Source organism: Hordeum vulgare, chromosome 3H, assembly GCF_904849725.1.
Source record: "Hordeum vulgare subsp. vulgare chromosome 3H, MorexV3_pseudomolecules_assembly, whole genome shotgun sequence".
Taxonomy (NCBI): domain Eukaryota; kingdom Viridiplantae; phylum Streptophyta; class Magnoliopsida; order Poales; family Poaceae; genus Hordeum; species Hordeum vulgare.
Window position 1 is genome coordinate 438,399,631 of NC_058520.1, and position 17,396 is coordinate 438,417,026.

At 44.1% G+C, this 17,396-nt stretch overlaps 1 protein-coding gene across 1 annotated transcript; it reads left to right on the top strand.

Moving 5' to 3' along the window:
• Positions 1-241: 241 nt before the first annotated feature.
• Positions 242-1,127, top strand: LOC123440108. The gene has a single exon (XM_045116687.1). It carries the CDS (start codon positions 352-354, stop codon positions 913-915), a length of 564 nt encoding a protein of 187 aa, XP_044972622.1. The 5' UTR covers positions 242-351; the 3' UTR covers positions 916-1,127.
• The last annotated feature ends 16,269 nt before the right edge of the window (positions 1,128-17,396 follow it).

Here is a 17,396-nt window from a genome sequence, read left to right on the forward strand (position 1 = left end):
CGTTGAGGGAGGGAGTAGGGAGCCCTACCGAGCCCGAACGAACGAACCCCCGTCCGGTGGCCCGTGGTCGGTCGGCCCCACACGCAAATCCTCTTAGACGACGACGCTAACACACCTGGCCACCACCACCATCACCACCCCACTCCTCACTCAGCTCTCCTCTCGCTACCCACCACGCCACCGTCGTCACATCGCCCATCGCACGCGTTTCCCCACGCCACCGCTATATATATCCCCAGCGCAACGCAGCCACACACACGCACCGAGCCATCACCAACTCCCATTCTCATTCCTCGCACTCTCTCTTTCTTTTATCCCCTTTATCCTTCCTATCCCCGACCCCTCTTCGGCATGGGGAACTTCGCGTCCTGCACGCTGGCCAGGATCCCCGGGGCGGCCAAGGGCGCCAGGGTGGTGCTCCCCGACGGCGGGATCAGGCTGGTCAGGCCCCCGACGACGGCGGCGGAGCTGATGCTCGAGGCGCCGGGGCATTTCCTGACCGACGCGCGCGCGCTGCAGGCGGGGCGCCGGATCGAGGCGCTCGCGGCTGACGAGGAGCTCGAGCTCGGGGGCGTCTACGCCGCCTTCCCCATGAAGCGGCTTGGCTCCAAGGCCGCGCCCGCCGACGTGGCGCGCCTGGCCGCCGTTTTCGCCAGGGAGGCTCACGCCCGGAGGCCAGCTTCGGCCAAGGTGGCGGCCATCGTCGTGGCGCCGCCCGATGTGGCCTCGGTTGCCGCCGAGGCGGACATCGCGCCGGTCAGGGCCCCGCGGTTGGATGAGATGGCAGTGGACGACGAGGCGGCTGCGGCGGAGATCGGAGAGCTCAAGCAACGGATAAGCGGCGGTCGCTTGTCGAGGCGGCGACCGACGTTGGAGACCATACACGAGGAGAGCTACGCCGCACTAGTATGCTAATAATGCAACACAAGTCCAGTAGCCATCTAACAAAACGAGAGATGGCAAAGGCCTTCTCTCGTATTCTTATTCTTTTTTTCTTTTCTTTGACCATGTGTAAATATTGCTGCCTGTTTTTTCATGTATTTTTGAGCGATGAAAGGGCAATTGAACCCAAAAAAATTAATGGTGGGCAAGTAATGAATGAATGAAGGAGATCCAACATTTTTTTATCAATGAGTCAAGGAGGTCGAGAAATGCTCACTTACACATGGCCACGGGCAACAGTAGTACTCCCTCCGTTCCTAAATATAAGTCTTTTAACATATTTTATTAGGAGTCTACATACGGAGCAAAATGAGTGAATCTACACTCTAAAGTATGTCTATATACATTCGTATGTAGTCCACTAATGAAATCTCTTTAAAGACTTATATTTAGGAACGGAGGGAGTATAATTCTACTAGTGTCTTTTGTTTTCTTGTTTTGTTTTACTATTAATATCAACTTCAAATTTTCCTTTTGTTATAACTCAACAAGGACAAATGATCTTTCTTTGTCTAAAGGATTCATATGTATATACAACGCGGAGCCGCCTCGCGGTGAACCTGGACAGCCCAAACAACAACTTTCATTGAAATGTTATAATAAAACTTGATGATTTTGTTCGTGATTTTCATTGGCGAAATGTATATATAGTTTCATGTTCTTTTGAAAGAAGAAAAACAATATGTATATTTCATCATCTTTTCGAAGAGTACAATTAGTTATTACATGTTTATTTTCCATCACGGAAATCTTCCCGTTTAGTTTCTTGAAAGAAAGGAAAGATAACAATAATTGTATACACCAAGAAATGGGCCAACCCCAATAAAAAAACACAACGCTGTGGAGAGCTAGAAGTTTTGATTAGCTAGTTATGTCAAGCTCTACATGGGTCATTCAATCACCGAATTGATAGGCTCTTGGCAAAACTTTTTATTTCAATAAAAACAATCATGCATTGCACATTTCATATGTTTTTAAAGGTACATCTCCAGGCTTCTAAAATACAATAAACTTACTAGAGGTACATTCTAGGATAATATATTATCCCCCAGATTTTAGACATAAACCAATTTTTACCCATGGTCAATAGCACCTCTGTTTTATGTTTTTATCAACTTCAATTAGACCCCCCTTTTATTATGGTTCAATAACAACAACGAACACTTCTTCATGTGAAGGTTTAATGTTCGTATATATATATATATAAGTTAACGGCCATTTATCTCACAATCTAATTTTTGACTAGGAAAACCGTAGAACAATAGTTCTACGGTTTTTTAATTAAAAAATAAAATATGAAACAATTACAAGCCATCAAGAAGGCCCAAGTCTCTTAACAGATCAATCTATACCTGTTCTAGGGCCACATTCCTTTATATTACAAATTATTATCTATCCATTGTCTGAACTGCAGAATATGCTTTTCCTTATTTTGAATTGTAATACATTAAGATCTTGTTTAAAGAAGTATCTCTGCCCTTGAAGTGTCTGGGTGGTACTCTAAAAACTTTGCCATTTCTTTGAATCCAGATGTTCTAGCACCCTAAAATGATAATTTCTGTGGAAAATTGATTGGGAGGTTGTTCTGATGCTTGCATGAGTCCTTCATATACAGATGTTCCCCCCTCTTTCCAGGCAGTAGTGAGTACCAACAATCCCGTGCAAAATTACAATCTCACAAAATATGCATGACAGTCTCTTCATCATTTTGATTGCAATTAGTGCAGAAAGGATTTTCCATGTGCATTCATTTTCTATGCAGAAGAGATCTACTAGTATTTATTCTTTCATGAACAACGAGCGAGAAGATCTTGTGTTTGAGTCTACTTTTACTCTTCCAATTAGTTTGAAAAATGGATGTTCCTTTGTGTTAATTATCAGATTGTTATGCATCTGCATGAAAGAGTGATACGTTTCCGTCGTATCTACTTTTCCGAACTCTTTTGCCCTTGTTTTCGATTCTAATTTGCATGATTTGAATGGAACTAACCCGGACTGATGCTGTTTTCAGCAGAATTGCCATGGTGTTGTTTTTGTGCAGAAATGGAAGTTCTCGGAACGTCCTGAAAATTTACGGAGATTTTTCTGGAATAAAAGAAATATACATACGCAAAGATCCACCGAAGGGGGTGTGCCAGTGGGCCACAAGCCCACATGGCACGGCCACCCCCCTAGGCCGCGCCATGCAGGCTTGTGGGCCCACGTGGCAGCACCGCCCCCCAATCTCAGTCCTATATCTTCCGTTTCGCCTGGAAAAAAATCAGAGAGAAGGTTTCATCGCGTTTTGCGATACGAAGGCGCCGCCATATCCTGTTCTTCATCTGGAGGGCAGATCTGGAGTCCGTTTCGGGCTCCGGAGAGGGGAAATCGTCGCCATCGTCATCATCAACCTTTCTCCATCGATAATTCCATGACGCTCTTCATCGTTCGTGAGTAATCTCATCGTAGGCTTGCTGGACGGTGATGAGTTGGATGAGATCTATCATGTAATCGAGTTATTTCTTGACGGGGATTGATCCCTAGTATCCACTATGTTCTAGATTGATGTTGCTACTACTTGGCTATGCTTAATGCTTGCCACTAGGGCTCGAGTGCCATGATTTCAGATCTGAACCTATTATGTTGTCGCCAATATATGTGTGTTTTAGATCCTATCTTGCAAGTTGTAGTCACCTACTATGTGTTATGACCCGGCAACCCCGGAGTGACAATAGCCGAAACCACTCCCGGAGATGACCATAGTATGAGGAGCTCATGTATTCACCACGTGTTAATGCGTTGGTCCGATTCTTTATTAAAAGGAGAACCTTAATATCCCGTAGTTTCCATTAGGACCCCGCTGCCACGGGAGGGATGGACAATAGATGTCACGCAAGTTCTTTTCCCTAAGCACGTATGACTACATACGGAATACATGCCTACATTAGATTGACGAACTGGAGCTAGCCACATAACTCTCCGTGTCATAGATGTTACATGATGAATCAGATCCGTCACACTCATCCAATCACCGATCCACTGCCTACGAGTCTTTTACTACTGGTTCTCTCTACGTTACTTTGCCTAGGCTTGTCCCTTGCTATAAGAGGGATTGGGCCACTTTGCTGCTGTCACTTTGCTCCTAGTGTTGCTACTGCCGTTACTTGTTACTTTGTTGTTGCTGCTGCTACTGTTCCTTGCTATCGTGCTGTTACTTGTTGCAAGACTTTGCTGGCGCCGTTGCCGAAGCTAGGTAAGCGGTACTGACAATCCCGTCAACTAAGGTTTTTTCTGGCACCGTTGCTATCATACTACCTTGCTACTGATACTTTGCTTGCAGACACTAATCTTTCAGCTGTGGTTGAATTGAAAACTCAACTGCTAATACTTGAGAATATTCTTTCGCTTCCCCTTGAGTCGAATCAATAAATTTGGGTTGAATACTCTACCCTCGAAAACTGCTGCGATCCCATGCGTTTGTGGGACATCAAGGCTTTTTCTGGCGCCGTTGCCGGGGAGGCACAACTATATTCTCTGAGTCACTTGGGATTGACGTCTGCTGATAACTATGAGGAATCCGAAAGATCCAAGAACTAAAATCCTTCCTTCCACTACGAGGAGAGGTAAGGAACTGCCATCTAGCTCTGCACTTGATTCACCTTCAGTTCTGAGTAACTTTGCGACTTCACGTCCTGCTAGAAATCTTGATATGTCGCCTGTGCTTGATGATGCTACTTCTGCTGCCCATGATGCTTATGATGCTATGCTTGATACTATGCCTGATGATGCTATGCTTGATACTATGCTTGATGATGCTATGCTTGATACTATGCCTGCTATGCCTGATACTGCTTTGCCACTTGGTGCATTCCTTGATGCACATATTGCTAGAGTTGCTGCTAGACATGATGATATTTCTGAATCTGCTGATACTATTGAAGTAGAACCTGCTACTATGCCTGTTATGCCTGATACACGCTATGTTATGGAGGGAGAGATAGCTGAGGACTTTCTTGCATGTAAGGATAGCTATGATGTTGAGAAACTTCTGCGCAAGTGGAGAGAAAAATCTCTGAACGCTAGGATGAAATACGACCCGAAGTTTGCCACTTCACCTATCTTTGTGACCGATAAGGATTATGAATTCTCTGTCGACCCTGAGTTAATCACTCTTGTCGAATCTGATCCCTTTCACGGTTACGAGTCTCAAACGGTTGTAGCCCATCTTACCAAACTGCACGATATAGCCACCCTATTCACTAGTGAGGAAAAGATCTGCCACTACTATATGCTCAAGCTGTTTCCTTTCTCACTAAAGGATGATGCTAAGACCTGGTTCACTTCTCTTGCTCCTGGTTGTGTGCGTAGCCCCCAGGATATGCTCTACTACTTCTGTGAAAAATATTTCCCTGCCCATAAGAAGCAAGCTGCCTTGCAGGAAATATACAATTTTGCTCAAGCTGAAGAAGAGAGTCTCCCACAAGCTTGGGGGAGGCTTATCCAGCTACTGAATGCTTTGCCTGATCACCCTCTTAAGAAGAATGAAATCCTTGATATCTTCTATAATGGACTTACCGATGCTTCTAAAGACCACCTAGATAGTTGTGCCGATAGTGTTTTTAGGGAACGAACTGTAGAACAAGCCGAGATTCTATTGAATAACATCTTGTGCAATGAGAATGCTTGGACTATTCCCGAACCACCTCCTAAGCCAACTCCTAAGAAAATAGGTATTCTATTCCTCAGTCCTGAAGATATGCAAGAAGCCAAGAAATCTATGCGAGAGAAAGGCATTAAATCTGAAGATGTCAAAAATCTACCGCCTATCGAAGAGATCCATGGTCTCGATAACCCGATACAGGTAGTAGAAGTAAATTCTGTGCGTAGGTTTGATGAGAGTGATATTCCTTTTGATAAACCTGCTAGCCTATGCATGGATGAATTTGATAACTTCATTGCCAAACAACAGAGTTTCAATGACTATGTTAGTAGACAATTGGAAAAGAATGCTCGTATGCTTAGTCATTTAAGTGCTTGTGTGGACAGAAATGTCAACGATCTTAAACTTCTGAGTAAACATGTCTCTATGGTTACTACTCAGGTAGAACAAGTACTTAAAGCTCAGAATGACTTGCTCAATGAGTTGAATGACAATTCCGTCAGAGTCGTCACTAGAGGCGGTAGAATGACCCAGGAACCTATGTATCCTCAGGGTCATCCGAAGAGAGTTGAACAAGAGTCTCAAGGAGTTAGCACTCATGCACCTAGTCATCCTAGAAAGAAGAAGAAAGATGATAGGAACCTGCACGCTAGCAACCCAGATGCTGCTACACCTGAGAGTCCAAACGATGCCTCTATCTCTGATGCTGAAACACAATCTGGTGATGAACATGAGCCTAATGATAATATCAATAGTGATGTTCATGAAGATGCTCAGGCTAGCAATGAAAAGGATGTGGAGATTGAACCTAGTGTTGATCTTGATAAGCCACAACCTAAGACTAAGAGATACGATAAGAGTGACTTCGTTGCTAGGAAGCATGGTAAAGAAAGGGAACCATAGGTTCACAAACCTATGCCCTTTCCTCCCAAACCATCCAAGAAAAAGGATGATGAGGATTTTGAGCGCTTCGTTGAAATGATCAAACCTGTCTTTCTGCAAATGCGTTTGACGGATATGCTCAAGATGTCTCCGTATGCTAAGTACATGAAAGATATTGTGACTAATAAGAGGAGGATACCTGATCTTGAGATCTCCGCCATGCTTGCCAATTACACTTTCAAGGGTGGAACTCCTAAGAAACTAGGTGATCACGGTGTGCCCACTATACCTTGCTCCATTAAAGGCAACAACGTTAGAACTGCGTTTTGCGACCTTGGAACCAGTGTTAGTGTTATGCCTCTCTCTCTTTATCGTAGACTTGATCTGGATAAGTTGACACCCACTGAAATCTCTCTGCAAATGGCCGATAAATCAACTGCTTTCCCTATCGGCATTTGCAAGGATGTGTCTGTTGTGGTTGCTAACACCACTATCTTAACAGACTTTGTTATCTTGGATATTCCCGAGGACGATGCCATGGCGGTCATCCTCGGAAGACCCTTTTTAAACACTGCAGGGGCTGTTATAGATTGCAACAAAGGCAATGTCACTTTCCATGTCAACGGTAATGAGCATACGGTGCACTTTCCGAAGAAACAATATCGAGTACATTGCATCAATGCTATCGAAAAAACTACATCGATTCTTATCGGGAGCTTTGAATGCCCTATTCCTCGTGTCAAGATGAAGTATGATTTGCTTGTTTGGGAGATACATATCCCCATTGAGGTGACCTAGTGACTATTCGAAAATTCTCCATCTTGTTTTGCGATTCGAGAAAGTTTTGTCGAGGGGATTTGATCAACCCCATTGACGGATTACTTTCGTTGACCATGAGATGGATGAATCGAGGAGTCGCAAACCTCTGTTCCAAGCTTTCACTTTAGGTTGCTTAGAAGAAAATGATAGGTTTAGTTTAGTTTTCCCTGTTTTCTGCTTTAGCGTCCGGTAGAAAAATACCCCGAAAATAAAAGTTCTCCGAACGTTGTGAAAATCTAGTATGATTTTTTCTAGAATATTTGAAAAATAATGGGACAAAGAGTCTGTCTGGGGGCCACACTAGTGGGCCACAAGCCCTAGTGGCGCGGGCACCCCCTGGCCGCGCCACCCAGGCTTGTGGGGCCCACAGGCACCCCCTCCACTCATTCTTGCTCCCATCCAGTTCTCCTACCTCCAGAAAAAATTGTTTCGCAGCTCAAATCCATGTTCTTGCTCCTCTTGCTAGGATTTTCGATCTCTTTGCTCAAATCACCATTCTCCAAACTATTTTGGGGAAACTACTCCTTGGTAAGTGACTCCTCCATTGGTCCAATTAGTTTTTGCTCTAGTGCCTTATACTCCGCGTATTTTTGCTGCCTTGGTGACCATGTTCTTGAGCTTTGTATGCTGATTCTAGCTGGTCCCAAGTAGTTTTGATGCATAATATGGTCTCTAGGCACTTGTTGGAGTAGTTGCTACGAGTTTCGTTGAGCCTTATTTACTTTTCCTTAGAGTCACTAAAAATTTCAGAAAATTTCAGAGATAGAAAAGGGAAAAGATGAGGAGGTTCTTGAGAGGCTCGTCAAGCCGTGACCCCAAGGATGATGGGAGTGAGAAGAAGCTCAAGTATCCGGTCCCTCAAGTCGCGGAAGTTCGAGCGTGCGAGTGGCCAAGCGACGTGTTCTTACACGCTGCTGGAATTTATGAGGACTTTTATCACTTGGTGGAAAACGCACACCTTACCGCCTTTGTTGAAGATAAGTGTTCACAATACCTCCTCCTCACTAATATCTTCGTACAAAGCTTTAACTTCTATTTGAGGAAGAATCCTCCTATGGTTGAGTTTAAACTTTATGATGTCCCCCAGCGCATGTCACTCTAGGATTTTTGTAATGTTTGCAAATTACCTTACGTAGGGGATATTCATGAACCTCGTCCACGGGACTTGGAAGCTTTCATCGGTACAATTGCTGTAGGAGAGGAGAGAGGAGTGTCTTGCGCTAGAGCTGCTAGCATTCATTTTCCCGTGCTTTGATACTTCTCACTATTTGTGGGAAAATGTTTGATTGGTCGTGGGAAAGCTGGATCACTTAGTTCCCTAGATCTTGCGATCTTGCGCGAAGCCCTTTATAACGATAAAACTTATAGCTTGGGCGCTATAGTAGCTCAACGGTTGAACCTGAATCATTCTAAAGGTGTTGTCTATGGAGGTATCTACGCTACCCGTCTTGCCAGACACTTTGAGATACCCATTAGACTTGAGGAGGAAGAATAGATGCTTCTTCCCGAAAGATATCTAGATTACGATAGCATGGTTCGCCATGACTTTCTTGATAGAGATATAGGTGGCAGGATGATTTATAACCTGGTATTTAGTCAGGGTACTCGTGAGACTATTACTTTGCCTGCTCCTTCTTTGTTCAATCTACATGCAGGCAGGTACACTATTATGCCCTCGGACATCTACGCATATTGGGGTTTGGCCCAACCACAGGTGCCTGTGCCCGAGCCGCCAGTCGAGTACCAGACGCCAGTTTATCAGTGGGAGCCGGAGGAGCTCACATAGCAGTGGCATCCTCAGTCACTCCAGAGTACCCCGAAGCTGGTTATTTCCCTCCATGGGAGTAGACCAAGTTAGGCCAAAAGCCTAAGCTTGGGGGAGTACGTGTTCTCACCGACTTTACATTCTTGCTTATGCTTTCACTTTGTTCGTCGGTGTTCACACTTTGCCACTGTATTATCCATGCTAGTTTATTTTCTTTTTCTCGTTTTCTTTTCATGTGTCTGTCTAGTTTGAGAAAAACCAACAAGATTTTCTTTTCTTCTTTTGCTTGTTGGGAGCTTTCCCGTGTATATAGTTTTCTTTTTCTTTGGGTCAAGGTAGAAGACCATGGTTACAATGTTTAGTGGCTCTTGCATGCATACCTGTTTAGCTTTCAAAGAGCCATATTACTTTATCTTCTCCTCTGTGTTTGCCTGCAGATTCCAGCGTAGTCCAATGCACGAGCACTCTTATTATTGTTCTTATCATTCGGTCGTGCAAGTGAAAGGCAATAAAGACGATATATGAATGTTGAGATGACTATGATGTAGTATGATAGGATGGTATCCTCCTTTGAATGTTTCAAGTGACTTGACTTGGCGCATGTTCACGCATGTAGTTGAAACAAAATCAACATAGCCTCTATGATGTTCATGTTCATGGTGATTTATGTCCTACTCATTCTTGCACTCAATGCTAGTTAATCTCAATGCATTTTGATGACTCTTGTCGTTCTCTAGTTGATCGCTTCCCAATCTTTTGCTAGCCTTCACTTGTACTAAGCGGGAATACTGCTTGTGCATCCACCTCCATAAACCCAAAGTTGTTCCATATGAGTCCACCATACCTACCTATGTACGGTATCTACCTGCCGTTCCAAGTAAATTTGCATGTGCCACTCTCTAAACCTTCAAGAAATAATCTGTTTTGCATGCCCGAACCGCTCATGTGGTGACAGGGGGTATTGGTATCTTCCATGCTAGGCGTGTTATCCTCGATATGTGTTTATTCACTAGCATTCACGAGAAAGGGGCCGGTAATTGGAATTCCCAGTTCCATGCTCAAATCGAAAAGATAATTGCAAACAAAACTCCCCCAGGATTGATGTTGGTATGGACGGTACCCGAGGATTCGGCTAGTCGTGGAGTGTGATTGATTGGTGGCGGGGGAGCCAAAACTTTACTTTTCTGTTTGGGAACCGCCTATAGCATGTGCAGCGTGGAAGATGTTGAGAACTCTTAGTCATTGCGTTGACAATGAAAGCATGCCACCCAAAATTATTATCTCTGTTTTAAAAGCTTGAGCTCTGGCACCTCTGCAAATCAATGCTTCCCTCTGCGAAGGGCCTGTCTATTTATGTTCTTGTTCAGTCATCCTCCTCTTACAAAAGCACCAATTAGAGAGCACCTCTGTCATTTTTATGCTTTGCTTTTAACTGTGTTAAGTGTGACTATGGATGGATCTTCATTGCCTCGAATTACAATGTTTAGTCAGCCCTTGGTCTTTTAAGATGCTCTGCATTTATGTTTTGCGGTCTCAGAAAGAGCTATCGAGATACCATCTATTAGTATTGCTTCATGTTGTTTTGATTGATGTGTTGACATTGGAGGCTTACTATTATTTGCTCGCTAGTTGATTATGTCATTGATATGAGTTTACCGTGAGACCTAGATGTCATTTGCTTATGTGGTTTGATTGTGATGTTGCTGAAATTCTGGTTATGAGTTAGACATGGTTGCAACAACAAGATCAAACAGAGTTCATCAAAGTTTTTCTTTTGTCTCTCTCAGTTTGTCAACTGAGTTGCTTGAGGACAAGCAAGGCTTTAAGCTCGGGGGAGTTGATACGTCTCCGTCAGATCTACTTTTCCGAACTCTTTTGCCCTTGTTTTGGACTCTAATTTGCATGATTTGAACGGAACCAACCCGGACTGACGCTGTTTTCAGCAGAATTGCCATGGTGTTGTTTTTGTGCAGAAATGGAAGTTCTCAAAACGTCCTGAAAATTTACGGAGATTTTTTCTGGAATAAAAGAAAAATACCTGCGCAAAGATCCACCGGAGGGGGTGTGCTAGTGGGCCACAAGCCCACACGACGCGTCCACCCCCTAGGTCGCGCCATGCAGGCTTGTGGGGCCCACGTGGCAGCACCGCCCCCAATCTCACACCTATATCTTCTGTTTCGCCTGGAAAAAATCAGACAGAAGGTTTCATTGCGTTTTGCGATACGGAGGTGCCGCCACATCCTGTTCTTCATCTGGAGGGCAGATCTAGTGTCCGTTTCGGGCTCCATAGAGGGGAAATCGTCGCCATCGTCATCATCAACCTTTCTCCATCGACAATTCCATGATGCTCTTCATTGTTCGTGAGTAATCTCATCGTAGGCTTGCTGGACGGTGATGAGTTGGATAAGATCTATCATGTAATCGAGTTATTTCTTGACGGGGATTTATCCCTAGTATCCACTATGTTCTAGATTGATGTTGCTACTACTTGGCTATGCTTAATGCTTGTCACTAGAGCCGGAGTGCCATGATTTCAGATCTGAACCTATTATGTCGCCAATATATGTGTGTTATAGATCCTATCTTGCAAGTTGTAGTCACCTAATATGTGTTATGACCCGGCAACCCCAGAGTAACAATAGCCGGAACCACTCCCGGAGATGACCATAGTATGAGGAGTTCATGTATTCACCACGTGTTAATGCGTTGGTCCGGTTCTTTATTAAAAGGAGAACCTTAATATCCCATAGTTTCCATTAGGACCCCGCTGCCACGGGAGGGATGGACAATAGATGTCATGCAAGTTCTTTTCCCAAAGCACGTATGACTACATACGGAATACATGCCTACATTAGATTGACGAACGGGAGCTAGCAACATATCTCTCTGTATTATAGCTGTTACATGATGAATCACATCCGTCACACTCATCCATCACCGATCCACTGCCTACGAGTCTTTTACTACTGGTTCTCGCTACGTTACTTTGCCTAGGCTTGTCCCTTGCTACAAGAGGGATTGGGCCACTTTGCTGCTGTCACTTTGCTGCTACTGTTGCTACTGCCGTTACTTGTTACTTTGCTGTTGCTGTTGCTACTATTCCTTGCTACCCTGCTGTTACTTGTTGCAAGACTTTGCTGGCGCCGTTGCCGAAGCTTGGTACGCGGAACTGACAATCCCGTCAACAAAGGCTTTTCCTGGCACCGTTGCTATCATACTACCTTGCTACTGATACTTTGCTTGCAGACACTAATCTTTCAGGTGTGGTTGAATTGACAACTCAACTGCTAATACTTGAGAATATTCTTTCGCTTCCCCTTGAGTTGAATCAATAAATTTGGGTTGAATACTCCACCCTCGAAAACTGCTGCGATCCCATACGCTTGTGGGACATCAAAGAGTAATCAGGGTGCTTCCCCCCTGTTGGAAATATGCCCTAGAGGCAATAATAAATTAGTTATTATTATATTTCTTTGTTCATGATAATCATTTATTATCCATGCTATAATTGTATTGAATGGAAACACAGTGCATGTGTGGATACATAGACAAAACACTGTCCCTAGTAAGCCTCTAGTTGACTAACTCGTTGATCAAAGATGGTCAAGGTTTCCTGGCCATAGGCAAGTGTTGTTACTTGATAACGGGATCACATCATTAGGAGAATCATGTGATGGACTAGACCCAAACTAATAGACGTAGCATGTTGATCGTGTCATTTTGTTGCTACTGTTTTCTGCGTGTCAAGTATTTGTTCCTATGACCATGAGATCATATAACTCACTGACACCGGAGGAATGCTTTGTGTGTATCAAACGTCGCAACATAACTGGGTGACTATAAAGATGCTCTACAGGTATCTCCGAAGGTGTTCGTTGAGTTAGTATGGATCAAGACTGGGATTTGTCACTCCGTATGACGGAGAGGTATCTCGGGGCCCACTCGGTAATACAACATCACACACAAGCCTTGGAAGCAATGTGACTTAGTATAACTTGCGGGATCTTGTATTACGGAACGAGTAAAGAGACTTGCCGGTAAACGAGATTGAAATAGGTATGCGGATACCGACGATCGAATCTCGGGCAAGTAACATACCGAAGGACAAAGGGAATGACATACGGGATTATATGAATCCTTGGCACTGAGGTTCAAACGATAAGATCTTTGTAGAATATGTAGGATCCAATATGGGCATCCAGGTCCCGCTATTGGATATTGACCGAGGAGTCACTCGGGTCATGTCTACATAGTTCTCGAACCCGCAGGGTCTGCACACTTAAGGTTCGACGTTGTTTTATGCGTATTTGAGTTATATGGTTGGTTACCAAATGTTGTTCGGAGTCCCGGATGAGATCACGGACGTCACGAGGGTTTCTGGAATTGTCCGGAAACGAAGATTGATATATAGGATGACTTCATTTGGTTACCGGAAGGTTTTCGGGCATTACCGGTAATGTACCGGGAATGACGAATGGGTTCCGGATCTTCACCGGGAGGGGGGACCACCCACCCGGGAGGGCCCAAGGACCTTGGGGGTGGCGCACCAAGTAGGTGGGGTCAGCCCAAGGCTGTCTTGCGCAAGAGAAAGAAAAACCAAAAGAAGAGAAAGAAAAAAAAGAAAGGTGGGAAAAGATAGAAGGACTCCACCTTCCAATCCTAGTTGGACTAGGATTGGAGGAGGACTCCTCCTCCCCTTGGTGGCACAGCCTTTGGGGCTCCTTGAGCCTCAAGGTAAGCCTCCCCTCCCTCCTCCTATATATATGGAGAAATTAGGGCTGATTTGAGACAACTTTTTCAAGGCAGCCCGACCACATACCTCCACGGTTTTACCTCTAGATCGCGTTTCTGCGGAGCTCAGGCGGAGCCCTGCCGAGATTAGATCACCACCAACCTACGGAGCGCCGTCACGCTGCAGGAGAACTCATCTACCTCTCCGTCTCTCTTGCTGGATCAAGAAGGCCGAGATCATCGTCGAGCTGTACGTGTGCTGAACGTGGAGGTGCCGTCCGTTCGGCACTAGATTGTGGGACGGATCGCGGGACGGTTCGTGGGACGGTTCGCGGGGCGGATCGAGGGACGTGAGGACGTTCCACTACATCAACCGCGTTCACTAACGCTTCTACTGTGTGATCTACAAGGGTACGTAGATCGAAAATCCCCTTTCGTAGATGAACATCACCATGATAGGTCTTCGTGCGCGTAGGAAAATTTTTGTTTCCGATGCGACGTTCCCCAACAGTGGCATCATGAGCTAGGTTCATGCGTAGATGTCTTCTCGAGTAGAACACAAAAGTTTTTGTGGGAGGTGATGTGCGTTTTGCTGCCCTCCTTACTCTTTTCTTGATTCCGCGGTATTGTTGGATTGAAGCGCCTTGGACCGACATTACTCGTACGCTTACGAGAGAGTGGTTTCATCGCTACGAGTAACCCCCTTTGCTCAAAGATGACTGGCAAGTGTCGGTTTCTCCAACTTTAGTTGAATCGGATTTGACCGAGGAGGTCCTTGTATAAGGTTAAATAGCAATTCATATATCTCCGTTGTGGTGTTTGCGTAAGTAAGATGCGATCCTACTAGATACCCATGGTCACCACGTAAAACATGCAACAACAAAATTAGAGGACATCTAACTTGTTTTTGCAGGGTATGCTTGTGATGTGATATGGCCAACGATGTGATGTGATATATTGGATGTATGAGATGATCATGTTGTAATAGATAATATCGACTTGCACGTCGATGGTACGGCAACCGGCAGGAGCCATAGGGTTGTCTTTAAACTAACGTTTGTGCTTGCAGATGCGTTTACTATTTTGCTAGGATGTAGCTTTAGTAGTAATAGCATGAGTAGCACGACAACCCCGATGGCGACACGTTGATGGAGATCATGGTGTGGCACCGGTAACAAGAAGATCGTGCCGGTGCTTTGGTGATGGAGATCAAGAAGCACATGATGATGGCCATATCATGTCACTTATGAATTGCATGTGATGTTAATCCTTTATGCACCTTATCTTGCTTAGAACAAGGGTAGCATTATGAGGTGATCTCTCACTAAAATTTCAAGACGAAATTGTGTTCTCCCCGACTGTGCACCGTTGCGACAGTTCTTCGTTTCGAGACACCACGTGATGATCGGGTGTGATAGACTCAACGTTCACATACAACGAGTGCAAAACAGTTGCACACGCGGAACACTCGAGTTAAGCTTGACGAGCCTAGCATGTGCAGACATGGCCTCGGAACACATGAGACCGAAAGGTCGAGCATGAATCGTATAGTTGATATGATTAGCATAGAGATGCTTACCACTGAAACTATTCTCGACTCACGTGATGATCGGACTTGAGATAGTGGATTTGGATCATGTACCACTCGAATGACTAGAGAGATATACTTTTTGAGTGGGAGTTCTTAAGTAATATGATTAATTGAACTAATTGTCATGAACATAGTCTAATGGTCTTTGCGAATTACGATGTAGCTTGCGCTATAGGTCTACTGTTTTTATATGTTCCTAGAGAAAATTTAGTTGAAAGTTGATAGTAGCAAACTTTGCACAGGATTGTCCTCGTTGCTGCGTAGAAGGCTTATGTACTTAATGCACCACTCGGTGTGCTGCACCTCGAGCATCATCTGTGGATGCTGTGAACATCCGACATACACTTTTTGATGACTACACGATAGTTCAGTGCAAAATACTTAATGGCTTAGAAGCAAGGCGCCAAAGACGTTTTGAAACGTCACGGAACATAAGTGATGTTCTAAAGAGATGAAATTGTGATTTCATGTTTGTGCCCTTGTTAAGAGGTACGAGACCTCCAACAAGATTCTTTGTCCACAAAGTAAAGGAGAAAAGCTCAATCGTTGGGCATGTGCTCAGATTGTCTGAGTACGGCAATCGCTTTAATCAAGTGGGAGTTAATCTTCCAGATGAGATAGTGATGGTTCTCCAAAGTCATTGCGACCAAGGTGTGAGAGCTTCGTGATGAACTATGACATATCAAGGATAGATACAATGATCCTTGAGCGATTCGTGATGTTTGACACTACGAAAGTAGAAATCAAGAAGGAGCATCAATAGTTGATGGTTAGTAAAACCACTAAGTTTCAAGAAAGGCAAGGGCTAGAAGGTATACTTCGTGAAACGGCAAAACAGTTGCTGCACTAATGAAGAGACCCAAGATTAAACCCAAACCCGAGACTAAGTGCTTTTGTAATGAGGGGAACAGTCACTGAGGCGGAGCAAGTCTAGATACTTGGTAGATAAGAAGGCTGGCAAAAGTCGAAAGAAGTATATTTGATATACATGATGTTGATGTGTACTTTACTAGTACTCCTAGTAGCACGAGGGTATTGGATACCGGTTCGGTTGCTAAGTGATTAGTAACACGAAATGAAAGCTACGGCATAAACGGAGACTAGCTAAAGGCGAGGTGACAATATGTGTTGGAAGTGTTTCCAAGGTTGATATGATCAAACGTCGCACACTCCATCTACCATCGGGATTGGTGTTAAACCTAAATAATTGTTATTTGGTACTTGCGTTAAGCATGAACATGATTGGACCGTGTTTATTGCAATACGATTATTCATTTAAAGAGAATAATGGTTACTCTATTTGCTTGAGTAAATCACCTTCAATGGTTTATTGAATCTCGATCGTAGTGTTACACATGTTCATAATATTGGTGCCAAAAGATACGAGGTAATGATGATAGTACCACTTACTTGTGGCACTGCCGCTTGAGTCATGTTGGTGTAAATTGCATGAAGAGGCTCCATGCTGATGGATCTTTATACTCACTTGATTTTGAATCACTAGTGACATGCAAATCATACCACATGAGCAAGGCCTTGTTTTCATTGAGATGAAACAAGATAGTAACTTGTTGGAAGTGATACATTTTGATGTATGCAGTCCAATGGGTGCTGAGGCACGCAGTGGATATCATTATGTTCTTACTTCAATGACGATTTGAGAAGATACAAGAGTATTTACTTAATGAATCACAAGTCTGAAATATTGAAAGGTTCAAATCTGTTTCAGGAGTGAAGTTCGTCGTAACAAGAGGATAAACTGTCTACGATATGATCATAGAAATGAATATCTGAGTTACGAGTTTTGGTACGCAGTTAAGACAATGTGGAAATTGTTTCGCAGTTCATGCCACCTGGAACATCATAGTGTGATGATGTGTCTGAACGTCATAGCCATGCACTATTTGGTATGGTGCATGCTATGATGTCTCTTATCGAATTACCACTATCGTTTATGGGTTATGCATCAGAGACAACCGCATTCACTTTAAATAGGGAACCGCGTATTTCCGTTGAGATGACACAGT

Coding starts and splice junctions, on each gene's coding strand:
- LOC123440108 (XM_045116687.1), top strand. CDS start 352: ATGGGGAACTTCGCGTCCTGCACGCTGGCCAGGATCCCCGGGGCGGCC.